Source organism: Bombyx mori, chromosome 15 (genome assembly GCF_030269925.1).
Source record: "Bombyx mori chromosome 15, ASM3026992v2".
Classification (NCBI taxonomy): Eukaryota; Metazoa; Arthropoda; class Insecta; order Lepidoptera; family Bombycidae; genus Bombyx; species Bombyx mori.
This window is the reverse complement of record NC_085121.1, coordinates 4,369,285-4,389,062: the sequence shown is the minus strand read 5'-3', so window position 1 is coordinate 4,389,062 and position 19,778 is coordinate 4,369,285. Positions and strand designations below refer to the sequence as shown.

The following is a 19,778-nucleotide window of genomic DNA, read 5'->3' as shown; positions in this document are numbered from 1 at the left end:
AGAAATAGTCCCCGATTAAATACGATTATAGTTATCCAGATATGTAATTAAAAGATTGCCATTGGTTAGTAAACGCACTTCTAAGTGGCTAGAACTGTCTGACATATTTTTTTTATAGTTCCTTATTGTCAGAATTAGCTTTTTACGATACTAAAAATTTAAAAGTCCCTCCCGGTATTCACAAAACTGTGACCAAAAGCTTAGTAAAATTTGGACAAGACAACGTGACGCCTGGCAGATCAGAAAGTCAACAAGAAGCCTCGTTCAAGTATCAGTTGAATGGAATATTTGAAATGTATTCAACTGATAATAATTTTTAATAAATGTATCTTTTTTATTTGATTGGTTTTGTTGATTTTAAGTATGTTTCAATGATACTATGTACACATATGGACTTGTTGTTGTCTGAAATAAAAGAAATCATTCATTCATTCTGCTGAAAAGCATTTTGTTTACACCCATCGACTATTTCAGTTCTTATTTAATTATAATTCGTCTACATTTCAAATTAATAATATGCGCCACTTTTTCTAATGCTAACACAGAGATAGGCAGTTTTTAAATCATGTATACGTACAATTGAAACACTAAACACCTTTGTATCTGCGCATTGTTTCCGATCCAACGGTTCATGGCACAATGAACTCTGCGTGAAATTTACCTAGAAGATTGATTGCTTCCACATGTGTTACCGATACGTCTATGTGTTCTAGCGGTAATGTATGTATCGAGAAAAACCGAACTTATGTGACGTTGATGTGTTTACGCACCGAATTATTATGAATTTACGAAACAGCACACACAAACATAGAAAAAAACAGTTCTTACGAACGTATATTTTTTTAGTTTATTCATTCACATACAAAAAATAAACATACCAAATAAAAAAGTATGAAATTTAATAAATACATGGACCTTAAAAGTAATGTAACTAAAAAATGTAAAAATAATATTCCAAATTATAAAATTTAAAATTATGTAGTAGGTATAAAATATTTGACGAATTTACAATTTGTCTTATTATTTAAAAAAAAAAATCGAGACAAACAATGTGCATCATCAGCAATCCTTCTGTACCACTTGATACAAATAAACTAATTTCTAAATTCTCATCTTGCACAATTGATTGATTTATTACATGTAGAGGGTAGTTCAATTTATTGTTCCACTACACAACACTTTTATCAGTTTACGTAATAAATTGACAGTAAATGTACACTGCCGAGCTCAGACAACAAACAAGCTAATTATAATTACTAATTATCAATAAGTTTGATTGACTTTGAACTAAGTCGATTGCTCATAAAGCACACTGTAACATACGGTGATAATGATGAACTTATACAAATTAAAAGTGTAAACATGTCATAGTGATTTGACTAATAGTGTGACAAACATGTGTAGTTCTATGAATAGCTTTAATCAGAAATCTTGATAATTTGCAAATTAAATTAGAATTGGAATATTTTTTTGTGAAATATTAGTGATGTATTAAATAACATATCAATTGAGTTAGTGTACGAAATGATATAATGCAGAACGTGTGCTTGGAGTGAGTAATTACAAAAATAAATCAAGTTATACCTAATCATAAGTTGACCAAGTGCTAAAAGGCTACGAGAGTCCATAGACAATGTCAAAAAAAGTGGTTTTTTTTCATCTTGGCTGCATAATTTGAGTGGTAGTCAGACTGGTGTTACCACTGTTGTACTTATTCCACTAATGAAACAATCTTACATTACCGTTTTTTGAGTATCACTACTAAATCATATTATATTAAAGGTTGGTAACCACTAAAGAGCAACTTATACTGGGCGTAGTGCTTATTATGAGAGCTAAATTATAGATTTTACCATTCTGCTTTAAAGCATAATGATATACATTTGATTCTTGAAAACTCATGTCTCATGTATCTGTTATTTGTTCTGTAGCATAGATTGGTGATCAACCTCACGACCCACCTGGTGCTACCGGTGCTTAAAGACATATAGTGTGTTACTTTAAAATGCTATCGGTAATATAAGAAGAAAGAAAATCGGATCTTTACCTTTTCATTTCGTCCACGGTGTTTTCCGAGCGCTATGACATGTCCTTCTTCAAACGAGGCTTGCGGAGCGTACTTAATGGTAGGCAGCGGCTTGGCTCTGCCCCCGGCATTGCTGACTTCCATGAGCGACAGTGACCACTTACCATCAGGTGGGCCGTATGCTCGTCTGCCTACAAAGGCAATAAAAATAAAAAAAATAACATAAAAGTATTTCAAATAAGGCGCTCACTTGTTCAATGCACGAAACATGAAAGCACGATGTGTCAAACAATTTAGCACTTTGTTCTCCTTCTCTTTTACTTACTAAAGGACCTAATTTTAGGAAAAAAGCGACAAATATCTACTTCGGTAATATAAGAAGGCCCTATTCTCATATTCAGGCGACAATAACTCGAGTGTTTCGGCTAATGAGGCGGCCGAAGGGCAAAATGCGGCAGTGTCCTTAGCCTCGGCCGATCACTCGACCTGGGCTTCCCTCCGCTCTCATCGGGGCCACACTCGATAAACACTGCGACGATCTATTGTGCTGATTTTGAATTTTTCATATAACGAAAATGCTAACTAATGCTCAGCTCAAAAACGACGTTAACAGGAGGACGGTTAGTGAAACTAATGACGAACGATTATGTTATACTCATTATATTTGAAGTCCGTGTTTAAAAAAATATCCATACTAACATTTTGTTAAAACAATTTACTCTTGATATTATTATGTTGATTTCTCGTTTGAAATCTCACCTGTTACTTTTCTATTTATAGTCTACGTAATGACGTAATGAAAACGCAAAAAAAAAACTTAATAAGTAATTCATATTTTCTAAAGAATCTTGGCTTTTCATATTTCTTACAATACTAAATTATGATATGAAAAAAAAACTGTTTGGCTTATTTGGGTTGTGATTCCAAAGCCACATTAAACTGATAAAATACATTTCGGGGTTTTAGTCTAAAACCTAAAAAAATATGTAATAAACCTAAACCTAAATCTAACCTAAAACTTTTTGGTCACAATAAAAAACATGTAGGTATGTAGCTTAGAATGAAGTTATACACAATTTTTTGGAACATGAAACTGAATTGGCGCCAATTTTGACATTATAATTTGTTCATGACCATTGATTATAGACTCTGTTTTGAATTCGATAAAAAATAAAACTAGTATGTATATCATAAAAATTGAGATATAAAAAATTACCTATAATGAAATATTTGACGTAAAGCAATCTCATAATACATCGTCGTGGCCCGAGGGATAAAACGCGCAGTATACTGTTATCTAACTATGTATTAACTTTTCTAATAAAATACGTACCTATTTCATTTTCATCAATAACATTGTGTAATGAAAATGAAAACCACAATTTTTTTTAAATGGTGTGCTTACAAAAGACAGACAGACCTCAAGCCTCAAGACGGCATTCACGATATGATATTCCTATGGACTAGAGTAACTATTTGACATCAGGGATGCCGTGAGCTCCTTATAACATTTAAGCAATAAATTTTATTTTTTTAGATTACTAGCTGACCCGGCAGACTTCGTAGTGCCTCAATCGATAAATAAAAGTCTTAAACTTTTGGGGGACACATTAAAGGAAAAACAAAATTGTTATTTTTATTTAATTCCGAGAATTTTCATATTTATCTACCTTTTAAACCTTCTCTGGACTTCCACAAATAATTCAAGACCAAAATTAGCCAAATCAGTTCAGCCGTTCTCGAGTTTTAGCGAGACTAACGAACAGCAATTCATTTTTATATATATATAGATTACGCAATTTTAGTATTATTGACTTGACTGATTAGTCAAATCTCAAAATCTAATTTATATTATTGCTATTTTAAAAACTACATACAAATACATTTTATATACAAGGGAACGTCACGAAAAGTGATTAAAAAGATTACAATGCAGTTAGTTTTAAAAATATATATCTCAAGTGATTTGTTCTCTCAATGCTCTCTTAAAATTCACTCGGCATAGAAACTAAAATGGATAAGCCCATTGTTGGCGTTTATTTAAAAATATTTTTACAACATTTTATCCCAAAATGCAGAATGAAAATAACGACTGGAACAATATAATCATAATACATCTTTGCCCGATTTTTTTTCCAATATTTTCATTGGATATAGAATAGAAAAGCAATATAGATCAACTGCAGACTTTTTAATTTAGGTAATTACTGTGAAAATTGTCGGCATACTCGGGAACCACCGCCCTGCCTACCTCGAGCAATAATGTGATAATTTAATAAAATCTTCACCCATTCGACTCAAGCTATCTATCTACAGGAAAACAACTGAAAACTAAAATCAATTCATTCCAAATTCAATACAATTAAACCTTCACAATAATCGTTCGCGCTCACCCAAGTGCCCACAAATCTATAAATGTAATATCGAAAACGATTCAATCCACTTGGTTAATTAAAATAAAACATCAGCTGATCTCATCTAAAATTTCACGCAAATAGATTTCGTAACGAAATGTCAAGTCAACCTTTACCGGCGGCATCCGTATTCGCCTAATTACCGACCGATATTTCTCGAAGTCTGTCTGTTCCCGATACATTGGACTATTGACCTGGATTTGTGAAGGTTTTTCGGCCAGTTACGTGTCGTCAATAGCCCTATGAGACTTGTCAGAGTATAAGCAAGAAGTTTTGGTCAAATATTTAATACGGTCTGAATTATGTAATTTAACACATCAAGACTCTTCATAATTTAAATTAGTTAACCCATCTTATGTTAGGTACGTATTTATGTAAGCAATGTTGAATACATTATAAACTAATTATGGACTTTAATAAGCTTTAATAAGACCGATAAGGCGAAGCAAAACGCGCCTTGCTCGTCTTGTGGTCAGCTGTTACTGAAGTCTACTGAAGTCACAACATGATTATTGCCGATTTTGAGACAAGGTATCAACTATTAAATTGAAAACCGAAAAACGTACTTCGCCCCAAAAATGGGCAGTATGGCAGTACCGACTCGTGCCGGTTTATAAGGCTACTACTACTTTTAATAGTGTCCTGGTTTTCTTGTCCTGTCGCGTTGCATCAACTCCACTTAGTAAGATCGGGGTACGGAGATTTTTTTTTTCTTGATGTGTAGACGAGCTCACAGCCCACCTGGTGTTAAGTGGTTACTGGAGCCCATAGACATCTACAACTTAAATGCGCCACCCACCTTGAGAGATAAGTTCTAAGGTCTCAGTATAGTTACAACGGCTGCCCCACCCTTCAAACCAAAATGCATTACTGCTTTACGACTGAAAATAGGCAGGGTGGTGGTACCTACCCGTGCGAACTCACAAGAAGGCTTACCACCAGTGAATAATAATAAATACGTTATATGCCCAAGCTATTCACCACATTCTTTATAAAATAGTTGTATTTCATAGCTATCTTGTGTCTTAATTTAGTGAGTTGGGTAAGTCTTTTCATCACATTCCGCTGATTTTTTTTATTGCCATTATGGGCAGACGTGCATACGGGTCACCTGATAGTGCATAATTACTGTCACTCATAGACGTCAGAAATAACAGGAGGGCCGCAAAGCCGATGTTTAAAGCAGAGTTGCAGCACTCGATCTTGATGTTATTGGTTACCAGATTGTGAATGCAGATTTAATGTTTCCAACTACCTCGAGACGTGTGGTCATAATTGTATTGTGTAATGACTGTCTCATATTTCAAATAGAATCGAATGTGTTCACGGCATAAATATAGAACCTACCTATACGGGCTCAAAGTGCGACCTAAGAGCAGAAATTACGTAGCTTCTAACTTCTATTACCCTTCAGTTACGTGCCAGAAAAACACGTAACGATTACATTAACATTTCTGAAGTAAAAACTTCCGCGCCACCGATACGCCGTCAAAATTAATTAGTCTAATGCATCGGTGGCTCCCCCTTTTTGCTTCGCTTTAGCACGATCGACTTATAAGGCACTGACCTATATTTCGCCTGTCTGTTCAGTTCAGCTACAACACAGCTGTAAAGGGCTTATAAATACGTCGTAAATCTATATTTTCTCGGCTGGAACAAGTTAATTTTTAATTGTTAAAGCTTTAAGTACGTATTGTGTGTACGTAGCGTTAAGTCCGTTGTTTTAATAATGAAAAAAGGTTCGAAATTTTTGGTTATTAATTATTTGTGCTTTTGATGGATAAATATAAACGATAAAGCAGTAGAGATGTCAAAATGGATCTTAAGTTTTCTGTGAAATAGTAAATATCATACGTACATTCGCCACGGTTTTTCGAGTTTTCTTTTTTTAATTAATTACACACACTTTTGCTTATATTTTTATCCTTCAATCAAAATCCATATAAAGAAAACTTAAATTTGACTCTCATCATTCTTACGTGTTATTTGGAGACTTACATAATTCGGTCAAATCTATTTGCCATAGATTATTAGCTGGAAATTAGTTGTTGGCTTAACTGTCTCTATATTTGAGTACCAAATAGGAAGGCTTCCTCCAACTTTCTAATATCCGCCGGGATCCAAGCAACTTGGGTCATTTGATATTGACTACGCCTTTTACATGGCCATTGAAAGCGGTTTCCGGTTCATTTTAGCAGTAATTAGAGTAACTTTAGACTACTGTGCTGCTGCTATTTAAAATACGTTGCATTCAATATCATTAAACGAAGCCTTATACTACTATCATATTTATGGTTGGGTAAATATAGATCCTAATTTTTTGAATATTTCAGATGACAGCCTGTTTTTTTCAAAGCAGATTTTTGTATTTCTATTAAAAGGATATTCATAGTTCTTGGTGTTTATTTCCATTTTTCTATTGCATAGATAGGTGGACGAGCTCACGGCCCACCTGATGTTGAGTGGTTACTGGAGTCAATAGTCTTCTACAACGTAAATGCCGCCACCCACCTTGAGATATGAGTTCTAAGGTCTCAGTATAGTTACAACGGCTGCCCCATCCTTCAAACCGAACCACATTATTGCTTCACGGCTGAAATAAGCAGGGTGGTGGTACCTACCCGTGCTGACTCTCAAGACCGTTCATTTAAAGTCGGTATTTTACCGTTGTAGTTACCTGTGACGATAAAAACTAGTTGCCGTGTGAGCCGTGTGATTTCTTTTTAGTATCAACCCTACGGTTTAAGTGACGTATATGCTTAATAGGAATGATGTGTTTTCAGGTTGGCGGCAGCGCAGGAGGCGGCGGGCGCGCAGGCTCGTGCGGCGCCAGCTGATACCATGGGCGGCGCGCACCAGCCCGCAACTCCGGGGCCCAGCTCGCTGTTTATATTTTCCGACGAAAATCTAATTCGGAGGTCAGTATTCTTCAATTTTTTTTTATTGCTTAGATGGGTGGACGTGCTCACAGCCCACCTGATGTTAAGTGGTTACTGGAGCCCATAGACATCTACAAAGTAAACGCGACACACACCTTGAGATAAGTTCTAAGGTCTCAGTATTGTTACAATGGCTGCCTCACCCTTCAAACTGAAACGCATTACTGCTTCACGGCAGAAATAGGCAGGGTGGTGGTACCCACCCGCGCGGACTCACAAGAGGTCCTACTACCAGTACTACGTAATTCTACTTAGTCTCACGATGTTCCCCACTTCTTCTTGTTTATGTCCATGCTACTGCACCTATTTAAAGAACTTTCTAATTAACACTTCACTGGTGGTAGGACCTCTTGTGAGTCCACACAGGTAGGTACCACCACCCCGCCTATTTCTGCCGTGAAGCAGTAATGGGTTTCGGGTTGAAGGGTAGGGCAGCCGTTGTAACTATACTGAGACCTTCGAACTTATATCTCAAGGTGGGTGGCGCATTTACGTTGTAGATGTCTATAGGCTCCAATAACCACTTAACAACAGGTGGGCTGTGAGCTCGTCCACCCACCTAAACAATAAAAAAATAAAATAAATACTTGATTTGAACGGTTTATCGCACGCGCGCGGTCTTATACCGTGCACCCTTCCTTGTGTTCTGTAGACTGGTTAAATATACATCAGTATTATTTAGATTACTTAAAATCGTGGAACTGAAAACTTCTTTAGTATCTTTGTGATTTGAAATTCCGCAAAACGAAAAAGAAGTATTGCACCCTTTTTTTTTTTGTGTGGAAGCTCAGGGTTACGGCCCCTTCGTTTTGTGTTTTTATTGTTTAATGTAGCTGTGTAATATAGATTAATGTAGAAGATTATAACTAATCTGTTGTTTTGAATATTGTAGTCTAGAACCATCGTAACGTAACTGCCTTGGCCTGTGGGCCACAGTCAATGTTTGACAATAGCAATTCAATTGCAATGCATAGCAATGCATAATATTATCTCGAGCGAGATATCGAATAAGACTCTTTTAACATGACTTTAAGACCTAAAATATTGGACTAAAATATTCATGATAATTAAATACGTTGAGCATATGATCATTCACGTCATATCAATGAATTAAACAAAAAAAATTACATTTGTTTCAATTCTATGTTCCCAAATTTTATTTGAATGTAATACATTTCCATTTGGACACCCTCGGAAATTTCCGGATAATGTTGGACCAAGTCGGTTACTAGCTCGGCCTACAATAGCCTTGGCTTCTAAATATTAAACGAACGCCTTGTTTGGCCCTTCATGCATTTTGTAAATACGAGGCTCTTCCTCCTATATCTCAGCGGAATCCAATTTCGACCGTAAACAGAATGAAAATACATTTTTATTACGATGTTTTGAACTTTTAGTGACTATAGTTATGGTTTAGATTTTGTTAATGACTTTTCAAACTCAGCCACGCTTCCCTGGGACTATAGTGAATAATACCTCATAATTGGAAGCACATTGTCGGATCTAGTTTTGCGAAAAACCCTTTCATAAGCATTCGCTTGTTTTTTATTTTATGCATGCCATATTCTTTAAAATAAACTATAGAGCAAAATCAAGTGGCTTAAGATCGAACCTATGATGAAGTCAGAATCGTCCCTTTTCAGCCATGCTTGTGTGGTTGAACTTGATGACATCGTGCCTGGGTATCTGTGACCATTCTCTTCGTACCGCTTTAGTGATTTAAATTTTACCACCTGTTCATTTTTACAATCTTAGTAAAGTGCATTTCTTTTATGCTGCATTTTCCTGACATTCTTTCTATTCGATTGTATTTTACTACGAATACTACATGGGTTCAAATATTTTGCTTTACTCCTTGAATAAACAAAAACGTTTCATGATACCTATCTAGCTACCATAATATTGTTACACATATGTGTATAATGGATCATGTATATGTTTATTACGACTAATACCAAGCAGATGAGGTCTCAAAAATTGCATTTGTCTCTATGCCGACTTTGTGTATTTTATTTCCTACCTATGCTGACAGCCTTGAGATGCTATTTTAGCTTCTCCTTGACGTGTAGGTGAGCTCACGGGGCTCAAACCGGGAGCGTTGCTAACACTGGCCCTAGCAAGAGCAGTGGTACGCAGAATCTGCCACCGGATCGGAAATGCGACCCACTGAGAAGTTCCGGCGAGAAACTCAGTGGGGTCAGTGGGGTCTATGCGTTAATTCACTGTGATAGTTTTCTTTATGTAATGCTGTCATAGCAATAGGTACGGCTTTCTATATCACCTTACTCCATCTTGATAACACAAGCATATTAATATCGAAATTAACGCTAGATTGTGAAAAGACTCTGTTTATGAAAATGACAGATTCCAAATTAAAAAATTACTACTTTTTTGTTGTTATATTATAAAAGCAGCATTAAAGAGCCAGACTGATTAGATTAGATGATTCAAAACCTGTAAATAACTTCTAGACGATATTCTAGTTAAATTAAATCGGAATCGTCCTTAATTTCAGAACTACAAAATTTATTATCGAGTGGCCGCCTTTCGAGTACGCGGTGCTACTTACCATCATCGCCAACTGCGTGGTGCTGGCGCTGGAGGAGCATCTGCCCAACGGCGATAAGACCATCTTAGCACAGAACCTGGTAAGCCTTTTCTATACTTACCTAGACGTTACTGGAGCCCACAAACAACATGACCACCACGTTGGAATCATGTTCAGTAACAGGATTGTATACCATCAATTCCCTATCAGGGTCATTTTAATGAAAGATATTTCGTATTCTGGGTGTGCCTCGCTCGTACGTCGCATTTATTTTCAACGCAATACCAAGGATAATCCTGGGCCATTTAATGGGGAACGTTTATTTATAATATTTATAAAAGATATGGGAAATTCTAGGAGGAAAATATGGTGAAAGTTCTCATGATGTCGAGAAATTATTTTTGAAAAATAGTAGCAGTAGTGTAATGTTTTCAGATAGCCGACCAAAATATTATTATTACGATAGTCTAACTGCTTCTAATAATAATAATAATCTTCTTTGAAACTTCGATTCCAATTGTCATGGTGGTGTATGAGTAACATAGCCCATCTTATTACTAAACTTATGCAACGAAAATTGCTTCAAAATGCTAAGCTTGTAACAATTCAATATCAGACGGGGTAGATGACTTGGCAGTGGAACAATAATAACTTGAAATATTTGTATCAACATTAACTGTGCAATTACTAAAAACTGGACTGTTTTCTCTTTAATATAATTTTATTCATTGCCTAAGTTACTTATTGTTTAGCGGTGATAGGCTATTTTGGGAAACATACTAAGACCTTCAAGAACTATCTCTGTTAGCAGCTTATATTTCATAAATAAACAAAACTTTAATTCTGCCAACGGAAGCTAATAGGAAAATAGTGTTAATTTATTCTGAAATTAATGGCACTTATGGATAATTAATTAGTTTTAAGCCATGACAATTATAAAACTGCATTCGGTTTAATATTTTGATACTGGTTTTCGAATTTTGGTAATTAAACTTAAAGCCACAATACTTCGATTATTTCTACATGTACGCTCAGCCACAAAATTCCATTAAGCTTCCTGAAATATGCAGATAATACATGCAATGATATGAATTATGAATTAATAGTTGCTTCTATTAGTCTTACTACATATTTTTTAATAAGATTTGATTTGATATATGTCTATGTCTGTTTGTTTGTACGTAAGGGATTCTTTGAACCTTGAAAATTTTCACAGGTATCAAAATCCTACAATACGATAATAAAATAAGATAATACAATATTTTTTGTAACTTCTAATATCCTGAGCAGTATCGCTATAAGAAATGATGGAATTTATTTTTAGTTCGGTTTGTTATTGCAAATGTATTTTCATAGTTTTCATACTACATATAATATTTTATTTTTGTTACAGGAAAAGACCGAGACGATCTTTTTAGGCATATTTTGTGTAGAAGCATCGTTGAAAATTTTAGCCTTAGGTTTTGTTTTACATAAGGGATCTTATCTTAGGAACATTTGGAACATCATGGATTTTTTTGTTGTGCTAACGGGGTGAGTACTCAAAACCAATTAACCAATGGTAGCACTTAATATTATTACACGTGTGATTATGTAAAAAATATGATAACGTCAACATTTTGTAATGACAAAAGAAGCTCTAATAAAATTACCTAATCACACTAAAACTTTAGTATATGGATTTAGACTAATACCATAAACGCCAACTGATATGTATTCGACGCGCAGTCTACAAATAATCACAATAAAAAATTATATATTAGTATTTTGAAACTTGACCTCTTTGTCCACTGCGTGTTACAGATTAGCAAAAAATTCGAAATGCAAAATTTTAGCTTTGAAGAGATCAGGGTAAGCAATTGGCTGAATCTGAAACCAAAATTTTTAGGTTACGCATAGGTTTCTTTAGACGGTTTCAGTGTATACGATATTCAATAAAAAAAAACATAACAAAAATAGGTCGATGACGATATTCGCCGAATACAACGTGGACGTTGACCTGCGGATGCTGCGCTCGTTCAGAGTGCTCCGACCGCTCAAGCTCGTCTCGCGGATACCAAGTAATTCACAGTAATTGGCGAAAAGTTCATATAATTAATTACTACCTTATTTATTGTCATAGAAGGTTCTGGCTAGATGTTTTTTGGATTTTTAAATTTCGAATTATTTGAACGTAGATAAAATCGTTAGCTGTGAAACATAGTTTTTTTTTTCAATTCATTAGCAAATGATTAATGTAGTAATGTATTCTCGGTTTGTTCACTGACACGTTTATGTAACACAAATTAGTAAATGTGTGTTTTTCTCATGCGTAATAAGATGTGAAATGTACTTTTAATTAAGGCTACGTGTTGCATAAGAGTAATTTGCTATAAGTTTTTGTGTATTGTGTAGGTGTTCTCAAATACGAAAGGCTAAATCGTAATTAATTAATTTAGTCCAATTAACTATTATATTCTAGGTGTGAATAATTATGGTGTACATTAGATGGATATCAGTAAATTTTAATACGACGATAATTAGACACACGATTTCATAGAATGTAGCACATTTGTTTTAAAGAAACTTGGAGATTGTGTAAAGTCCATTGCGGCCAACATAGCGAACGAAACGTGTCTGACAAAATTATTCCCTGACAAGCACAATCTTCAGTAGCATTTTATTACTAAGGTAGTTGCTAGTTCAAGCTATAGTATCGAGTGATATGTGTTTGGCAGTATCATCACGCAGACGCCGATGGTGCCCGAAGTCGACTTCAGGACCTTGCGTGCCATTAGGGTGCTGAGGCCCCTTAAATTAGTATCGGGCATTCCTAGTGAGTTCTAGAATCTTCCTAGCTTAGTTTTAAATAGCATCACGAACATTTATGTTGCATATATCTAAATATACTTAATTTGTTTAAATTTTTTGTCTTGCTAGCGTCAAATCTTTTGCGGGGATGGAAGCGACCATAGGATTGTATTGCATAATAATATGAAAACGTTATCCACGTATTGCATCGTGCCATATGACAATGAAATGTATGCAACAAAATTGTTCAGTTTGATTGTGAACTAATTTATTTAATATGTTCTGTCATTGTATTCTTCGATTGAGCATTAACTCTTGTAGTTCTCATATTTATTTATTTAAATTGTAGCTCATATTAATCTTTTCTATCTCCGTCGCATCTATTCTGAATTAAGTCTTGTTAATGAGATACTTAACTATACTCTATATAGAAATCATAAATTTTCAGCAAATCTGGCTATTCAATAACTGTTGGATTTTGTTTATACATAATATGTGTTTAACGTTTGTACCTATTTCTGTATAAAAATAAAAACATTTATAATCAAATACTTAAAAAAAAAACAATTCTGCGATCTATTCATATCGTAACTTTAAATACCTACCTTATGTCTTTGAAATAAAGCTTATAATTATATGCATCAGGTCTACAAGTGGTCCTGAAATCCATAATAAAGGCGATGGCCCCGTTGCTGCAGATAGGCCTGTTGGTGCTTTTCGCGATTGTTATCTTTGCCATCATCGGCCTCGAGTTCTACTCAGGGGCGCTGCATAAGACTTGTTATAGTTTAGAAGATATTAGTAAGTTAATTTTCATATTAAAGTCACCAATTTTCAAATTGTCCAGGCAAGACAAAAAGTCGCGATTAAAAAAAGATATGTGGTGTCGTGGGAACGATAGGAACGAAGTTTCTTATTATAAAATATTAATTTTAAGTTTTATTCGAGGTATAAAGAAAATAATTATTCGGGTATACATTTTTTAACATGATTTTTTTATTGATAAAAATAAAAATAAAACTACTTTTGGAGGTATACGACGCCCGCCACATACTTTACAAAGTTATCAACTTTATTTTATTCACAATGATTTATAAAAAAAGATATAGTAATAATATGCAAAGAAACAGCTATTTATATGAATAATAATAATAACCGTCATAACGTAGACTATACTTTAGACACTGTATAGCCTCATACTAATATAATAATAAAAATCTTACGTTCCGGACGTTTTTTCCCGGTTAGGGTACCCCTCCGCATCGTCCCGTAAGAAACTTCGTTCCAAAAACGTAATTTTATTATCAACCGGTCGCAATAAAAGACAATATATAACATCAACTAATGCACGGGGTTAAAGACCTCATGTGACGCAGGGGAGCCTTAATCGACTGACTTTGCTTTTGCGGATTAATTACGAATTTCCTGAAATTATGAGTAACTTTGCTGAGCGAATAAAGTATTCCTTTCGTTTATATTGAGTATTAGTGAGTGATCACCCTCGCTCATGGACATTAGCAATAGAAAATTAGCCGCTACGTATCGCCGAGAACTCTCTCCAAATCTCGTTTGAATGAAGACACGACATAGAAGTTAGCAACGCCGTGAAATGGGTTAATTGCAGAACCAGATTGCACTTTAACTCTGTTTCCGTTAACTGCGACATAGTGTTAAGTGGTTACTGGAGCCCATAGACATCTACAACGTAAATGCGCCACCCACCTTGAGATATAAGTTCTAAGGCCTTAAGTACAGTTACAACGGCTGCCTCACCCTTCAAACCGAAACGCATTACTGCTTCACGGCAGAAATAGGCGGGGTGATGGTACCTACCCGTGCGGACTCACAAGTGATCTTACTACCAGTAAAAAATCAAAAATTTTTAAATCAAAAAAGTAAATATTCCAATTTGTTGTTTAAATTTTGATTGTTAAAATGATCCTACAGGTCAAATAGCAAATGAAGGTGACAGTGCGACACCGTGTAACGCTGATAACCAAACACTAGCTCCGTACGGGGCGAACGTTTGCAGAGATGACATCAGCACGTGTTTAGAGAAATGGGAAGGGCCAAACAGGGGCATCACGTCTTTCGATAATATCGGCTTCGCAATGCTCACTGTCTTCCAGTGCATCACCATGGAGGGCTGGACCGCCATTCTCTATTGGGTGAGTCAACTTTTTGATAGTAGACTAAGATACTGGGAAGAAAAACTCTCGCCGTATCTTCTCAGTGGGTCGGGTTTCGGATTCGGTGGTAGATTCTGCGAAGACGTCTCTTGCTAGGGTTTGTTAGCAACGTCGTCAGGTTTGAGCCCCGTGAGCTCACCCACTATTTTAGGTTACGCTGAAAAAGCCTCTCAAGGCAATCAGCTTAGGTAGGAAAAAAAGGAAGGAAAAGAAGGAAAAAGTTAGTACTGAGTACTGAAAAAATTGTAATTAATCACTTAATACTAACTAATTGTTAATGTAATCAAAAGTAACTGTCGTCTTTTTCGAAAACTCTGCGACGTGATGAAATATTTAAATGAAATAATTAAAACAAACAACTAACAAAATTGTCACAAACAAACTCTTAGGTAGGTGACCATAAGGTAGGTCAGTTTTTAACGCAAATAATAAACATATTTTTTTAATAAATAATAATTAGCGCAGCATTAAAATATCGCCGAATAGTCTCAGTCGTCCGTGTGACTACGAAAAATGTAATGATTTCGACACGTCGGTGATTATAAAATGAAATAAAAGAGTTGTTCACACAGATAGTAGGGAAATATAAAAAAATGTCACAATCTCTGGCAGGCGAAACCCCTGTTGTTTCTTTGAAATTTTCATTCATTTAAATACTACTTGAATAGTATAGTTTTAATAATAATAAAGTTTAAATTTCAATATTAAACGCGAGAATGTATGTTGAATTATGAAAAACAAATAAGTCATAAATCTGGTTATATTTTGTTTCAGACAAACGACGCGCTGGGTTGTGCGTTCAACTGGATTTACTTTGTGCCTCTAATAGTATTGGGTTCATTCTTTATGCTCAATTTAGTTCTTGGTGTCCTTAGCGGGTAAGTCATAATAATTTTATTTATTCAACTTGCAAAAAAACAGTGATTATTTAAGTTACCCTAGTTCGTTTTCATTGATTTAATCAATGTATTCTTCATTTCCTAACTTTTTTCATTTCTTTTTATTTAATTAACAAAACATTTCTTGTTTTTATATAGTTATATAATTTTAAAATTATGTTACATTTTTTTTAAATCATCGTTACCCCCACGGATAGAGAGTTTTCCAACGAGCGAGGTCGTGTCGAGAGGCGGGCTCAATTCGTTAAGGAAAGAGCTCGTCAACTGTTCAACCGAGACTTCACTGCTTATCTTAACTGGATTACTGAAGCAGGTTCAATCAACCACACAATATAACGCTAAAATTAAAAAAAAATGCCTCATCTGTTTCATCGACAGTCCAAACACGACTGAAAGAGACAAAACATAGTGTATTCTAAGATTCGTTACGTCATTCAAGAGTTGTGTTAAAGCTAATTTATAAAAAACGTTAGATAAGAATAGGTATTGCTCACATTATTGCACATTGTAGAACTTAAAGAGTCTTTTATTTGTATCAGCTAATTTTCAGTCGGTATGTAGGAATGCTAAGTCTGCTAGAAACCATTTGTAACGCTATTGTTGCAGTGAATTTGCTAAAGAAAGAGAGAAAGTCGAAAATAGACAAGAATTTCTTAAGCTACGAAGGCAGCAACAACTTGAGAAAGAGCTCAACGGTTACGTTGAGTGGATATGTAAAGCTGGTGAGTTTTAGCTGTTGAACGATACGTAGATATTCATATTGTTTTTCTAGTGATTGTTTTATTTTTATTATAATTTGAAATAAAAATGTAATTACCTTTTATAGAGGAAGTTATATTAGCGGAAGAAAGAACAACAGAAGAAGAAAGAATGCATATAATAGAAGGTGAGTACGTTGATGCTTATTTGTAATCACATAAAACTAGCTTGTGGTTGGTTGTCTCAAGTGGTTATCAAAACTCATGTGGACCACAGTATAAAACTCACTATGTAGCAGGATACATTAGATCGAAATTTTGATTGTGTTGCATAATGGCTATCCAACCTCGGAATGGGAATATCTACAATTCACAGTTGGATATATACCCATCATCATCAATTAAAACTTTTAAAACACTAAATGCTTAGAATAGCCCTGAAATTGAATGGCTAGGCTAAATAGTAATTCTGGTTTCTGATGAAGGTGTGTGTGTGTGTGACCGAGGGATTTTTCCTATTAAAATATGTATTTGAAATATTTTTTCAAACAGTACAACATTTTATTTTCATCAACTTCGGATCGGTTGTAAAATTTACATAGGTTCCTGATCTCCTTATAGGACTTGCCTATATATACAATTTGAAGTCATCAAATTGGTGCCTCAGACAATAAAACACCCAGTGTGGTCCTACCTAGTGATGCAACTAGATAAGTTGGTGTTCAAGCCCGGTAGAAACACACGCTTAATACGTGTTCACAATTAGTATCAAAAATCTAAGTCACAAAAAACATTCTTTGCGAAATTACTATGATAGAACGCCTTTTAAATGATCTCATGTCTCAAGGAGGGTGACAACATTCATATTATTGTGATATGTATATATATCTTCCTTGTACTTGTCTACCGATTGATGCAATAAGTTAAAAAATAATCACGCTTAATAGTTATTTGGCATTCTAGCACGGAGAAGAGCAGCTGCCAAAAAGAAATTAAAAAATTTAGGGAAAAGTAAAAGCACTGACACAGAGGAAGAAGAACAAGACGAGGAATGCGGGGACGACGGTCAGTAGCTATTCATTTATATGTTACAAATCTATCGTGTGACCCAATACTTCTCTATAATTCAAACCACTATTCTGTTTGCTTTTATGATAATTTTACAAGTTTAGTTTACGCATGCATTTGCTGTTAAGATTTAATGTGTGTATCCATTTTCGTATTTTAAAAGTTAATAATAATCAAATGTTTTGTTCGTCGTATCATTAGTTATATCAACATTAAATGTAGATAAAACTTACATGTGAATGTTGCATGTTCTATTTGTTTTTACGAGAATTATCTTCTTAAGGCATTAAATTCACTTTTGTTACTTCGTACTCTATTTGTGTGTTGGTTGTTTACAGTTCCAAAGAAAAAGCAAGGTATGGGATCAAACGTGGTTCTGGTAGAATATTCCTTTAAATCTTCTTTGTAGTAAAATAGATTAGACTTAGCTTTAGGCTAGCGAATTTCTTTTCGAACCTTCTTTGGACGTTTATACGTAAAATGCATCATGAATTCGAAACCTTATTGTACATATTATTAAAGTTTACTTTCACAACGTAGAGGCGTGTTTCTTCTAACCTTGTTTCCAAACTGTCTTGTCTTTTCCCTCGTCTTCTTGGCTTTATCTTAGAGTTCACGAAAAAAATTGTCTTAACGTTACCGTACAACGTGACGTGTTCTAATTGTGCAGAACCAAACTGTCCCAAAAGAGTTCTGAGATTTATGTGCGAGGGAGATCGTATTTCGGCTCCGATTGAATTTTATTACGAAAATGACATCCAATTTGAACGGGTTATGGATCATTATGACCAAATCCGTACTTGAGATTTATGGAACATTTGGACCACTGCGTAGTAATGATACACTAAACAAATTAGCTAGATGTAAAATATTTAGTGGAATGAACCTAATCTCTAGTGAGAGCAGTTGATTAAACAATTAACTGGAAACTACTATTTCTGTTAATTGTCCAATCAACGTTTTTTTTTTAATTTTGAATAATAAAAATGTCTTTCTTAACGCAACAGGTTTTCTAAAAGGAAAATCGAGGTCGCCTGGCAAATGCGCAGATTTCTGGCGTGCTGAGAAGAGGTTTCGGTTTTGGATTAGGCATACGGTGAAAACCCAGTGGTTTTATTGGTCGGTCATCGTATTGGTGCTCTTCAACACGATATGTGTCGCCGTCGAGCACTATAATCAGCCCGAATGGCTTACTTCATTTTTATGTGAGTTAATACCATCATTTTTATTGGTAGTAGGACCTCTTGTGAGTCCGCGCGGGTAGGTGCACCACCCCGCCTATTTGTGCCGTGAAGCAGTAATGCGTTTCGGTTTGAAGGGTGGGGCAGTCGTTGTAACTATATTGAGACCTTAGAACTTATATCTCAAGGTGGGTGGCGCATTTACGTTGTAGATTCTACGGGCTCCAGTAACCACTTAACACCAGGTGGACTGTGAGATCGTCCACTCATCTAAGCAATAGAAAAAAAAATGAATATTAAAGATGCTATTAATTCTTAACTTCATACTTATCGGAACTTGTTTTTATTAAGTAATTTCCACAATGCTTAATACTAGACATAAATTGGCCAAAAATTATATAGTAATACAAAAAATTGGACATCGATCGATCGATCGATCGTCATACTTAGTAAATTTATATCTTAAGCTCTAAAGAGTTCAGTAAATATTAACAAATAAGTCCTAAAGTCGTTAGTCACGTTTATTAACAAATTATTTGTCTTTTCAGATTATGCAGAGTATGTATTTCTTGGTTTGTTTATGATGGAAATGATAGTTAAAATGTACGCACTGGGTCCACGAATTTACTTCGAATCTTCTTTCAACCGTTTCGACTGCGTTGTCATTTCCGGCTCAATCTTCGAGGTTGTGTGGTCGGAAGTGAAGGGCGGTTCCTTTGGTCTTTCTGTCTTGAGAGCTCTAAGACTGCTGAGGATATTCAAGGTAATTATTAACATATTAATAAAGAAATTAGCTAAGATTCTTTTTTTCTTTAATTGCCCTTGTAGGCAGACGAGCATACGGCCAACCTGATGGTGAGTGGTTACCGCCGCCCATGGACTTCAGCAATGCCAGGGGCAGAGCCAAGCCGCTGCCTACAGCAAAACTAGAAAAGAAGCACTAAAAAACCGAAAAACTAGCAAGAACTAGAAAATTTAGTTAATGAAGCATCTGTGATGTAAGCCGCCTGGTTTATCAATAAGCTA

General features: G+C 35.1%; 1 protein-coding gene across 1 annotated transcript in view; it reads left to right on the top strand.

Moving 5' to 3' along the window:
- The first annotated feature begins 1,128 nt into the window (after positions 1-1,128).
- The window catches only part of LOC100306947 (cacophony), a 57,132-nt gene continuing 38,482 nt past the window's right edge, over positions 1,129-19,778 (top strand). The window contains 13 exon segments of the mRNA XM_062672438.1: positions 1,129-1,552; positions 7,224-7,358; positions 9,895-10,027; positions 11,321-11,460; positions 12,645-12,742; positions 13,363-13,518; positions 14,665-14,885; positions 15,681-15,784; positions 16,412-16,527; positions 16,632-16,691; positions 17,467-17,568; positions 18,579-18,776; positions 19,301-19,515. Coding sequence (XP_062528422.1) covers positions 1,533-1,552; positions 7,224-7,358; positions 9,895-10,027; positions 11,321-11,460; positions 12,645-12,742; positions 13,363-13,518; positions 14,665-14,885; positions 15,681-15,784; positions 16,412-16,527; positions 16,632-16,691; positions 17,467-17,568; positions 18,579-18,776; positions 19,301-19,515 — 1,698 coding nt within the window. The 5' untranslated portion in view covers positions 1,129-1,532.